At 21.7% G+C, this 12,193-nt stretch overlaps 1 protein-coding gene across 1 annotated transcript in view; it reads left to right on the plus strand.

Moving 5' to 3' along the window:
* The first annotated feature begins 226 nt into the window (after window positions 1-226).
* Window positions 227-12,193, plus strand: part of LOC117179482 (eukaryotic translation initiation factor 4E-binding protein 1) — a 20,535-nt gene continuing 8,568 nt past the window's right edge. Inside the window, exons 1-3 of the mRNA XM_033371339.1 lie at window positions 227-546; window positions 10,828-10,998; window positions 11,278-11,304. Of these exons, the coding sequence (XP_033227230.1) occupies window positions 405-546; window positions 10,828-10,998; window positions 11,278-11,304 (340 nt within the window). The 5' untranslated portion in view covers window positions 227-404. The remainder of the gene's footprint in view (window positions 547-10,827; window positions 10,999-11,277; window positions 11,305-12,193) is intronic.

Below are 12,193 nucleotides of genomic sequence, written 5' to 3' on the forward strand. Positions count from 1 at the left end.
ATTTTCAAGCAGATGATTGGTTTAAAACTAAAAAAACTGACGTCAGCCGACGTCACAACTTGAAATACATCATTGTTTGTCCCTCGGCTGTAGACATCTTGGATTTCCCCCACCAACTCTGAAATACCTTACCTCTATCGCGAATCAAAACACACAATGGCCGCCAAAAAAATAAATAAATACTGCGCAGATGCGCAGCAGACGATATCACAAGATAGACAGGAACAGGCAGCAACCTCAACTCGCTATCAATAGAATTTATACCAACGCATCGTGGCACGATCCTCATTAATCCTCGTATTGTTTCTACCACCGAAATCACCCTAATAATCGCGGAATATTTTCCAACCTCCCTTTAATTGTGACAATTTGATTAATTAAATAGAATTTAGAAAGAAGAAAAAATGTCGGCATCCCCGATCGCTAGACAGGCCACCCAAAGCCAGAGCATCCCCTCGAAAAGGGTCGTCATCCACGATCCTAATCAGCTGCCTGCCGATTATTCCTCGACACCAGGAGGCACGATTTTCTCCACAACACCGGGAGGTTAGTAAATTTTTTTTTCGTTCGCTCATGTCTTATCAAAAATGTTAATGTGTGCACGGGAACGATGAACTTTTTTCACAACCACGTGTTTATGAGGAAATTTAAGTGCGAAGATTCGATTGGATTTTGTGTTCTTTCGGGAGGTGACGTCGAGAAGTTTATTTCCGTTTTGTTTTTTTGCCTTTGTCTTGAGATAAGAGACCGTCACTAAAAACTGCTCGCGTGGGTATTATTCGAATCTACAGTGTTTTGAACAGTGTGCCAACATTATGACAATTTTCTAAAAATTTTCGTCATTTTAAGACGATTTCTGATTTTATATTTTAAATTTGTTTGTTTTATCAGAGTTGGGTAGTAACTTTTGATGAGTAATTTACTTAAAAGTTAGGTTATGTGGAACTCTTAGGCTAACTTTGTTACGATTTTTTAATTTAAATTATTAAATTTTCTATGACAATACTTCTCACAAATTTATTTATTTATTTTCAACAAAAAAAGTGAATTTTTTACCATAAAAGATGACTTTTTAAAAATATGCTTGCATTTTCAACAAAATTATTAAATTTCTTAACCTAAAAGATTGAATTCTGAGCCAAAAAGTGTAATAGTTGATATTTCTACCGAAAAAAATTATATTTCATTACAAAAAAAATAATTGTACAACAAAAAAAAACGAATTTTCAAGAAATAAAGATTTTTCAGTTTTAAAACAGAAAATATGAATTTTCAGGGGAAGGAAAAATATTTTGCAACAAAACAGTTGAATCTTCATTAAAAAAAAATTCAACAAACTAGTTCCAGTAAAAAATTACTTGCAAATCGAAAATACTTGACGGATTTTTTGTACAAACATAACAATTTTAACCTGAAAATATGAATTTTCAGGAGAAAAAAGAATCTTTAACAAAAAAGTTAAGCCTTCATAAAAAAATTCAGCAAAGTAGTTTAACTAGAAAATTACTTTTCTACCATAAAATATAAACATTTAAAAAAATACTTGTATTTTCAACAAAATAATCAAATTTTTCAACCTGAAAAGATGCATTCTCAACAGAAAATGTAAAAGTTGATATTTCAACAAAAAGATGAAATTTCATTTTAAAAAAAATTATTTTACAACCAAAAAGACGAATTTTAAACAAATAGAAATTTTTCAGTTACGAAGAAAAAAAAGTTTAGTTAAATTATTGAACCTTGGAGCCTAAAGACGAATTTTTCTGTACAAACATGAAAATTTCAACCAATTTTTTATTTTCAACAATAAAAAATAAATTTCAACAAAATAGTTTAACCTTCATAAAAAAAATTGAACAAAGTAGTTCAAGTAGAAAATTACTTTTCTACCATAAAATATAAATTTTGAACAAAATACTTGAGTTTTCAAAAAAAAAAATTTTCAACCTGAAAAGATGCATTTTCAACAAAATAAAGATTTTTCAGTTATGAAATAAAAAAATTGTACCTAAATTTGTAAACCTTGAAGCAAAAAAAAAATAATTTTTTGTATACACAATAAAATTTCAACCAGAAAATATGAATTTTAACGAAAAAATAAATAATTTTCAGGAAAATAGTGAAACCTTCATAAAAAATTGAAAAGTAGAAAATTCAACAAAAAACATGTAATATTTCTTATTTTGACCTATAAAGACGAAATTTAATTTTTTTAAAATTAATTTTACAGCTGAAAAGACGAATTTTCGATATAAAAATAAAAATTTCAACATAAAATTAGAATTTTCAGCAAAAAGAATGTCAACAAAATAGTTAAATTTTCAACCAAAGAGATAAACTTTCATTAAAAAAAATGCAATAAACATTTTAATTTTCGACTAAAAAGATTGATTTTTTAAGAAAATTGTTCAATTTTAAATCAAATCAAATTGATTCATTAATTGATTTTACAAGTCGATTCGGAATCAGTTCAAAATATAAGAATCACAAACTTTTAAAATGAAAAATTAAATGTTTAAATAATTGGAAGTTTAAAAAAAAGATTGATTTTCTATTTGAAAAAAATTAATTGACAAGTAAAATTTTTAAATCTTAAAATTCCCAGGAAAAGTGAAAATGACTTTTTATTTTGAAAAATTAATTTTAAGAGAATATTTAAAAATATTTTCTGAATTGTGAAAAATGAGTGGAAGGTTTAAAAAATATATTTTTAATTTTGAAGGATTAAAAATAAAAATTGAGGAAGAATTCGAATCATTTTAAAAGATGTTTAGAAGTTCGAAAAAAAGTTCAAAAATAATTTAAAATTTGAATAAATTTAAAACATGCACGTGTTTCAAGATTTCGAAATACAATTTTGTAGCATTTTAAGGATTTTTAAACTATTTAAAATTAAATATTTAAAATATATTAAATTTAAATATTATATTAACAGAATATTAATAATTAATTAAATAATTTATTTTATTAATATTAATATTATTATATTTAATTATTATATATTGTATTAATTTTTAAAAAAGCGTACATTTGAAAAAAAAATTCTTTAATTCTTGTGTACAAATCGTTCTTTAAAAAATTGTATGTTTTTGATAATTTTTTGGATTTCAATTTTTGAAATTAAAATGTAATGTTTGCTGTTATCATTGAACATTATTTGTGTGAAAGTAAAATTATTTAAAAATGACACTACTAAATAATATACTTTTAAAAAAGAAATTGTAGTTGCGTAATTATAAAAATCTGCTTTTAAATTTAAATGTAATTAAAGAATTCATGAATACATGTAATAAATTTTCTGTGACATTTAGGAATTATGTCCGTAAAAGTAAACAATATTTTTCTGCCAAAGTCATATTGTAGTGAAAATATGAGATCATCAAAGACATTTTTTAGTCAAATATTCATACTAATATTCTAAAACAAAAATTCCCAGTTTAAATGATAAGTTTGAAAATTATAATTTTTGATTTTAAAATTATGGATTGAAATATCAAATTGAAAGCGCTTGAAATGTAGAAAATACGTTGAACAATTTTTTATTGAAAACGTCCAAAAGCAAACAATTTTAGATTAGGTTAAATTTTTAAAAAATTACAACAATTCAAATAGAACAAAAAGGAATTGAACCTTTAACGATTCTAAATAAAAGATATCAAAATTAAATGGAATATTTTCAGATTATAATTCGAAGTAATTGAAAATTTATTATTTATTATTAAAAGCGTTCAAAACTAAATAATTAAAAATTCAAACAATTTTAAATTAGGTAAAATTGTGAAAAAATACAATATTTAAAATGCAATGAAAAGGAATTTAAATTTTATTGTTTCTGAATAAAAGCGTTTAAAAGTGCATATTTTTTCAAATTTGAGACAATTCAATTAGAAAAGAGTTAAAATTGTATCATTTCTAATTTAAAGCACTCAAAATTGAACATTTTTATTTTGAATTAAAGAATGTTGAAATTTTTATATTAAAATTTCGAAAATAATAGAAAAATTAATATTTAAGAGGATAAAAATGGAAATATTTTCAAATTTGAATCTTGAAAATTGGATCATTTAAAATTCAATGGAATTGAAATTGTATTATTTCTGAATAAATGCATTAAAAATCGAACAATTTTTGATTGAAAACTTTCAGATGAGAATTAAAAGTTTGGTTTAATTTATTTTTTTGTTTGTTTTAAGTTTCATCTTTCGGGTTGAAAACTGAACTATTTTGTTGAAAATTAATTTTTAATCTGAAAATATCACGTTTCCATTTTTTTTTTTGAAAATGTATCTTTATTGAGATTTTATTGAATTGAAAATTAAATTTGTCTTTTTTGGTTCAAAGTTTACCTACTTTGTTAAAAATTAATTTTCTTGTTTGCAGATTAATCTTTTGAGTTGAAAATGGAACTATTTAGTTGAAAATTTGTCTATTTTATTGAAATTTTCTTTTCTTTTAAGTATTAATTATTTAATTTTTCGTTTGGAATTCATCTTCTGGTATTTGGACATTAAATTGTCGTCATATTGGATTCAAAATTCACCTTTTTTTAAAGAATAAAATGTCTTCTAAAAAATTCAATTATTTTGTTGAAAATTAAAATCAAATTAAATTTAAATTCGGCAATTTAGTGAAATTTAAACAAATTCTAATCAAGAAAACCTCATTACATACGTAATAAAACTCGTTTTGATTCTAAATTTCTATCTTAAAAGTGATTATTAAAAAAAAAAAAAAATTTCTTCGATTCGGAACGTTGAACATTTTTTAATAAAACTGTAAATGCTTCTTTTTAAAATGCTAATTTCGATTTTAAATTGTGAAAATTTAGTCGAAAAAATATTTCGATCTAAATTCCTAAACTGCGATTAACTTGTAGAAAATTGGCCATTGTCCAGTGACGAAGTCAACAGGTGCTGATAAACTGGCTTGACTCATGCCACGTGGTTTTCGATGTAAACAAAGCTAATTTAATCGATTCAAATTCCCGTTTGTACTTTTTTTAGCTCATTTTTTTTATAAATTAAAAAACAAAATTTCTTTCTTACTTTTTCATAGATTTGCATACCTTGCAAACGTAAGTAATATTTGCGAGATATTCTTTCCACCTTGGTGATATTTTTTTTATGATTTTCTATCAGCTCAAGGTCATACAAAAGTGGTAAACAAATTTATAAACGTTCAAAGTTTTTACATAACTATTATTTGCAAAGTAACTATTTAAAACTCTTTTTTTCCGTTAAATTATGTACTTAATATTACTGTATTTATTTTTAAATCTGAAGATAATTAATTTGAAATAAATCAAATTTAATTGACAAGTGTGAAAATTAAAATAAATATTTTGTATTTGAAAAATAGATTATGCATGAGGTGGAATTTGTCTCACCTGATAAGACCTCGAATAAATATGAAATAAAGTAGGAAGAAAGATTTGTTTAATTATTTATGATCGGATTCATGAGTCAGAATGAAGTAAAAAGTAAAACGTAGCATGATGTCATGGAAAAATTCAAAATTTGCAAATGTAAATACTGAAGTCTTTTTTTTTTTCTTCATTTTAATAATCCGGTTTAATAGTTTCATTTGATTGTCGAGTAGATTTCAAATCTATGCCAATTAAATTTAATGTCGAAAAATATTTTTTATCGACTTGTTAATAATTAATTTTTTAATCGTATGCAAAATAAAAAATCTTTTTCTTGACACATGATTTCGCATCAAGGTCAAAAACAGAGTATGACTCAATTCCATTTGTTCAAGCGCATTGACTAATTGGTTGATAAGGCCAATATTTTTTTTCAAAAGAGTTGTTAAACTCTTTTGTTGAAAATTAATTTTTTGGTTGGAAAATGATCTTTTTTAGATAAAAATTCGTCTTTTTTAGTTGGAAAATCGTATTTTTTGCTCTAAAATTAATTTATTTTGTTTAAAAATTCATCTTTTTGTCTTAAATTATTATTTTCAAATTCAGATTCATTTTTTTAGTTGAAAATTCGTCATTTTAATTGAAAATTTTATCTCTTTCGTTGAAAAATGAGCTGTTTTGTTAAAAATTTAACTGAAAATTAATTTTTTTCTTATTGAAAATTTAACCTTTTGTTTGGAAATTAATTTTTTAAACTGAAAATGTAACCATTTCAATTAAATATTTCATGATTTCAGTTAGATTTTCATATATTAGGCTTGTAATTCATTTTTTTTTAACTAAAAATTTATCTATTCAATTTTTGGTTGGAAAATGATCTTTTTTAGATAAAAATTCGTCTTTTTTAGTTGGAAAATCGTATTTTTTGCTCGAAAATTAATTTATTTTGTTTAAAAATTCATCTTTTTGTCTTAAATTATTATTTTCAAATTCAGATTCATTTTTTTAGTTGAAAATTCGTCATTTTAATTAAAAATTTTATCTCTTTCGTTGAAAAATGAGCTGTTTTGTTAAAAATTTAACTGAAAATTAATTTTTTTCTTATTGAAAATTTAACCTTTTGTTTGGAAATTAATTTTTTAAACTGAAAATGTAACCATTTCAATTGAATATTTCATGATGTTAGTTAGAAATTCATGTATTAGGCTTGTAATTCATTTTTTTAACTAAAAATTTATCTATTCAATTTTTGGTTGGAAAATGATCTTTTTTAGATAAAAATTCGTCTTTTTTAGTTGGAAAATCGTATTTTTTGCTCTAAAATTAATTTATTTTGTTTAAAAATTCATCTTTTTGGCTTCAAATTATTTTTTTTCAAATTTAGATTAATTATTTTAGTTGAAAATTCATCATTTTAATTGAAAATTTTATCTCTTTCCTTGAAAAATGAGCTGTTTTGTTAAAAATTTAACTGAAAATTAATTTTTTTCTTATTGAAAATTTAACTTTTTGGTTGGAAAATAATTTTTTAAACTGAAAATGTAAACATTTCAATTGAATATTTCATGATGTTAGTTAGAAATTCATATATTAGGCTTGTAATTCATTTTTTTAACTAAAAATTTATCTATTCAATTTTTGGTTGGAAAATGATCTTTTTTAGATAAAAATTCGTCTTTTTTAGTTGGTAAATCGTATTTTTTGCTCGAAAATTAATTTATTTTGTTTAAAAATTCATCTTTTTGTCTTAAATTATTTTTTTCAAATTCAGATTAATTATTTTATTTGAAAATTCGTCATTTTAATTGAAAATTTTATCTCTTTCCTTGAAAAATGAGCTGTTTTGTTAAAAATTTAACTGAAAATTAATTTTTTTCTTATTGAAAATTTAACCTTTTGTTTGGAAATTAATTTTTTAAACTGAAAATGTAACCATTTCAATTAAATATTTCATGATGTTAGTTAGAAATTCATATATTAGGCTTGTAATTCATCTTTTTAACTAAAAATTTATCTATTCAATTTTTGGTTGCAAAATGATCTTTTTTAGATAAAAAATCGTCTTTTTTAGTTGAAAAATCGTCCTTTTTGCTTGAAAATGAATTTATTTTGTTTGAAATTTCATCTTTTTGGCTTAAAATAAATTTATTTCAAATAAGATTCATTATTTTAGTTGAAAATTTATTTATTTTTTGTGTAGAAAATTAATTTTGTTTGAACTGAAAGTTCAACTATTGCATTTCTGGTTGAAAGCTTATATTTTTTAGATGAAAATAAAAATAATTGTTTGAGAATTGATGTATTTTCTTGAAAATTGGACTTTTTTGCTAAAAAATGATTTTTTGTTGTTGCAAGATGAATATTCTTGTTTAAAAATTTGTCTATTTGATTTGAAAATCAACCATTTTAGTTGAAAATTTCTTTTTGTGTATTTGTATAAAATTATTTTTCTTCAACTGAATTCCATTTTTTGTTGAAAATTGAACTGTTTTTTTGTTGTTGTAATTTGCCTGAAAATTGATTCTTTTTTACTGAAAATTTAACTTTTTTGTTGGAATTTTTATTTTTATTTATATTTTGGTTGGAAATTAATTTTTAAACTGAAAATGTAACTATTTCAATTGAATATTTCATGATGTTAGTTAGAAATTCATATATTTGTTTTGTCATTAATTTTTTTAACTAAAAATTTATCTATTCAATTTAAAATTAAAATTATTTTTTTCAATTTCAGATTAATTATTTTAGTTGAAAATTCATCATTTTGTTTTGAAAATTTGTTTATTTATTTTTTGTGTGGAAAATTAATTTTGTTTTTAACTGAAAATTTAACTACCATTTCTGGTTGAAAACTAATCTTTTTTAGTTCAAAATAAAAATATTTGTTTGAGAATTGATGTATTTTCTTGAAAATTTGACTTTTTTGCTAGAAAATTATTACTTTTTTGTTTGAAAATAAATATTCTCGTTTGAAAATTTGTCTATTTCAAATGAAGACTTATTTTATTTACAAATTCACCATTTTAGTTGAAAATTTCTTTTTGTGTTTTTGTATAAAATTATTTTTTTCAACTGAATTCCAGGTTTTGTTGAAAATTGATCTGTTTTGTTAAAAATTTGGATGAAAATTAATTCTTCTTTTACTGAAAATTTAACTTTTTTGTTGGAATTTTTATTTTGGTGGGAAATTAATTTTTTTTTTAATTGAAAGTGCAACTATTTCAATTGAACCTTTTATAATTTTAGTTAGAAATTAATATATTTGGTTTGTCATTAATTTTTTAACTCAAAATTTATCTATTCAATTTTTGGATGGAAAATTATCTTTTTTAGATAAAAATTAATTTTTTTAGTAGAAATTAATATTCCTGGTTGAAAATTATTTTTATTTGACTGAAAATGTAACTATTCCAATTGAATATTCCATCATTTTAGTTGAAAATTCATCTCTTTGGCTGAAAATTAATTTTATTAGCTGATAATTTAACTATTCAATTTTTCGTTGGCAATTTATTTGTTACTTATTTAATTTTTTTTAAATTCATCTTTTTGGTTTAAAATTCCTTTATTCATTATTTTAGTTGAAATTTCATCAATTTCGATGAAAACTTTTTGTTTGTAAAAATGAATTTTTTAAATTGAAAATTGAACTATCGCATTTTGTTGTTGAAAATTAATAGGTTTTAGTTTAAAATTAAACTATTTGGTTGAAAGTTCAGCTATTTTTTATTTGAAAAATCGTCTTTCTTTGATGGAAAATTAATTTTTTGTTTAAAAACTAATCTTCTTGTTTGAAAATTCATTTTTTCCCCTAAAAATTGATTTATTTCTAATAAAGAATAATTATTTTAATTGAAAATTTATTATTTTGTTTGAAAATTTATTTTTTGGTAGAAAATTAATTTTGTTAACTGAAAATTTAACTATTCTATTTCTGGTTAAACAATAATCTTTTTTCGTGAAAAATTAAACTATTTAGTTGAGAATTTATGTATTTTATTGTAAATTTGATTTTTTTGTTAGAAAATTAATTTTTTTGTTTGAAAATAAATCTTGTTTGAAGATTTTTTATTTCAGTGAAATATTTATTAATTAATTAAATTTATCTATTTCCTCGATTATTTCAGTAGAAATTTATCTTTATTTACTTGAAAATTCAACTAATTGTTTGAGAATATATTTATTTTGTTAAAAAATCGTATTTTTTGCTAGAAAATGAGTTTTTTTGTTTAAAATGTATTTATTTCAAATGAAGAATAATTATTTCATAATATTATAATAAATATTATAATATTAATATTAATAATATTAAGAATAATTCATTAATAATATAATATATATAATTATTAAGAATTATTATTTTAGTTGAAAATTTATTTATTTTTTGTGTGGAAAATTAATTTTGTTTTAACAGAAAATTTAACTATTCCATTTATGGTTGAAAACAAATCTTTTTTAGTTAAAAATAAAAATATTTGAGAATTGATGCATTTTCTTGAAAATTTTGCTTTTTTGCTAGAAAATTATTTTGTTTGTTTGTTTGAAAATAAATAATTTTCGTTTGAAAATTCGTCTATTTCAATTGAAGACTTATTAATTTTTTGCAAAGCCATCACTTTAGTTGAAAAAATTTTTAAATGTATTTGTATAAAATTATTATTTTTTTTTTTACTTGAAAATTCAACTACTTCTTTCAGAATATATTTATTTTGTTGAAAAATCGTATTTTTTGCTAGGAAATTAATTTTTTTTGTTTGAAAGTTAATCTTCTTGTTAGAAAAGTCATCTTTTTGGTTTAAAATTAATTTATTTCATTTGAAGAATAATTATTTTAATTGAAAATTCACAACTTTGGTTGAAATTTTTTTTTCTAAAAAAGGATCTCTTTCAGTGGAAAATTCAACTATTTCGTTGAAAATTCATGTATTTTTTGGAAAAATCTTTTTTTTTTTTGCTAGATATAAAATTTTTTTTTAATTTAAAATTGTTACTATTCTATTTTTGGTGGAAATGGTTAATTATGTTAGTTTTATTTAATTCATTAATCGATGGTCCCAATATAATTAAGAATACCATGTAATATAATTTTTCAGAAATTTGCCCACATCATAAAATTAATAGTGCCTAATCATTTTTTTATTTAATTTTAATTGAATTAAAACAAAAATGTATTGATTTCTAATTTAAAAAATGTTTCCTTTAAACAAGAATTTAATCCTTTACAAATTTATGGATTGATTTGTCTGAATCAAAAATTATTGAATTAAAACATTTTTAAACTTTATTTTGCAGTTCAGTTTTGATTACTTAAAATGAAAACATTTTCTAATTCTTTAATTTCAATCACCGTAAACATTTTTTTACCAACCGGGGGTTTTTTTACCTGGTTAAAGAAATCTTTATTCATAATTCTAAAATAATTACAAGATTATTTGTTGAAAAAGTATCACTTTTTTCTGCAGGTACCCGTATCGTTTATGACCGCGCCTTCTTGATGAATTTGCGAAATTCTCCAATATCGAGGACACCGCCAAAAAATTTGAATACCATACCAGCTAGTCTTCAAAAAAGCCCAGTTTCTGATGCCATAACACCCAGCAAAATTTCCAACGGAACTACAATTCCTCTTGAAGGTTTTTACTCACTTTTACAGATAACTTTATATAAAATTTGAATTAAAGTCTTTTTTTTGCATTTAAAAACACTAAATATTTTTTAAAATAAATTCAAAACCATTAGCAAAGACAAATTTTAGTCAATTTTTATCTTTCAAATTTTTTGACCCGTTTTTTTTTGCAGTTCAAAAAATAAAAACTGATATAATCTCGTTTTTTTGTTTATTTTATATTAACAATTATTTTATTTGAAAGGAAGAAAAGTTTCGTGATGCAAATTTTGCCTTTCTGTTACAGAAACTCCTGCGAAGGTTGATGCCAAAGGTTTGTAAATATTTAATGTTTATTACAGGGTTGGCTACAGGTCAGGCATTGTTTTTTTAATTTATAGAAATCATGGAATTTTAATTAAATTATTTTACATTTACTCTGATAAAACAATTGAATTTTCACTAAATAATGTGAATTTTCAGCAAAATGGTTAATTTTCAACCGGGTTAATTAATTTTTAACCAAATAGTTGCATTTCTAATCAAAACTGATTAAATTTCTACAGAAAGAGATTTATAATTTATTTGAATTAAAAAAATATATTAATCAAGACGAATTTTAAACAAAATAATTTAATTTCGAACCAAATTATACATTTCTAAAAAATAATATAGATGAATTCTCAACATTTTTATATTTAATTGAATTTTGTTAAGTTAGCGAGAATTATTTTTTAGAATTAACTTAATATTTCTTTATAATTAATCAGGTTGAATTCACTAAAAATATTTTAAATTACATCAAAATTTTGCGAATTTATTAGAATTTAGATTCTTTAAAATTTGATAGAATTTTGTTGAATTTCTTAATTTACTAGATTTCGATTGAAATTAGTAGAATAATGTTAAAATGATAAGAATTCTGTTACATTTGATAGAATTTGGTTAAAATTAGTAAAATTATTTTATTTTATCAAACAAAACAGTATTAAATTTATGAAAAGAATGTTAAATTTGGTGAATTTACTAGATTTATGTTAAAATAAGAATTATTTGAAGTTTAATACAATTTTATTTAACTTTTTTACATTTAATAGAATTTTAAGTCGACTGGAAATTCGGATTAAGGGCATGCGACACAGTGGAATTCCTACATTACCAACCTCTTTTTTCTATTGAACAAAATTTTTTTTTGAACCATAGAACTTTTTTTGTAAATCAAA

Source organism: Belonocnema kinseyi, chromosome 9 (genome assembly GCF_010883055.1).
Source record: "Belonocnema kinseyi isolate 2016_QV_RU_SX_M_011 chromosome 9, B_treatae_v1, whole genome shotgun sequence".
NCBI lineage: Eukaryota > Metazoa > Arthropoda > Insecta > Hymenoptera > Cynipidae > Belonocnema > Belonocnema kinseyi.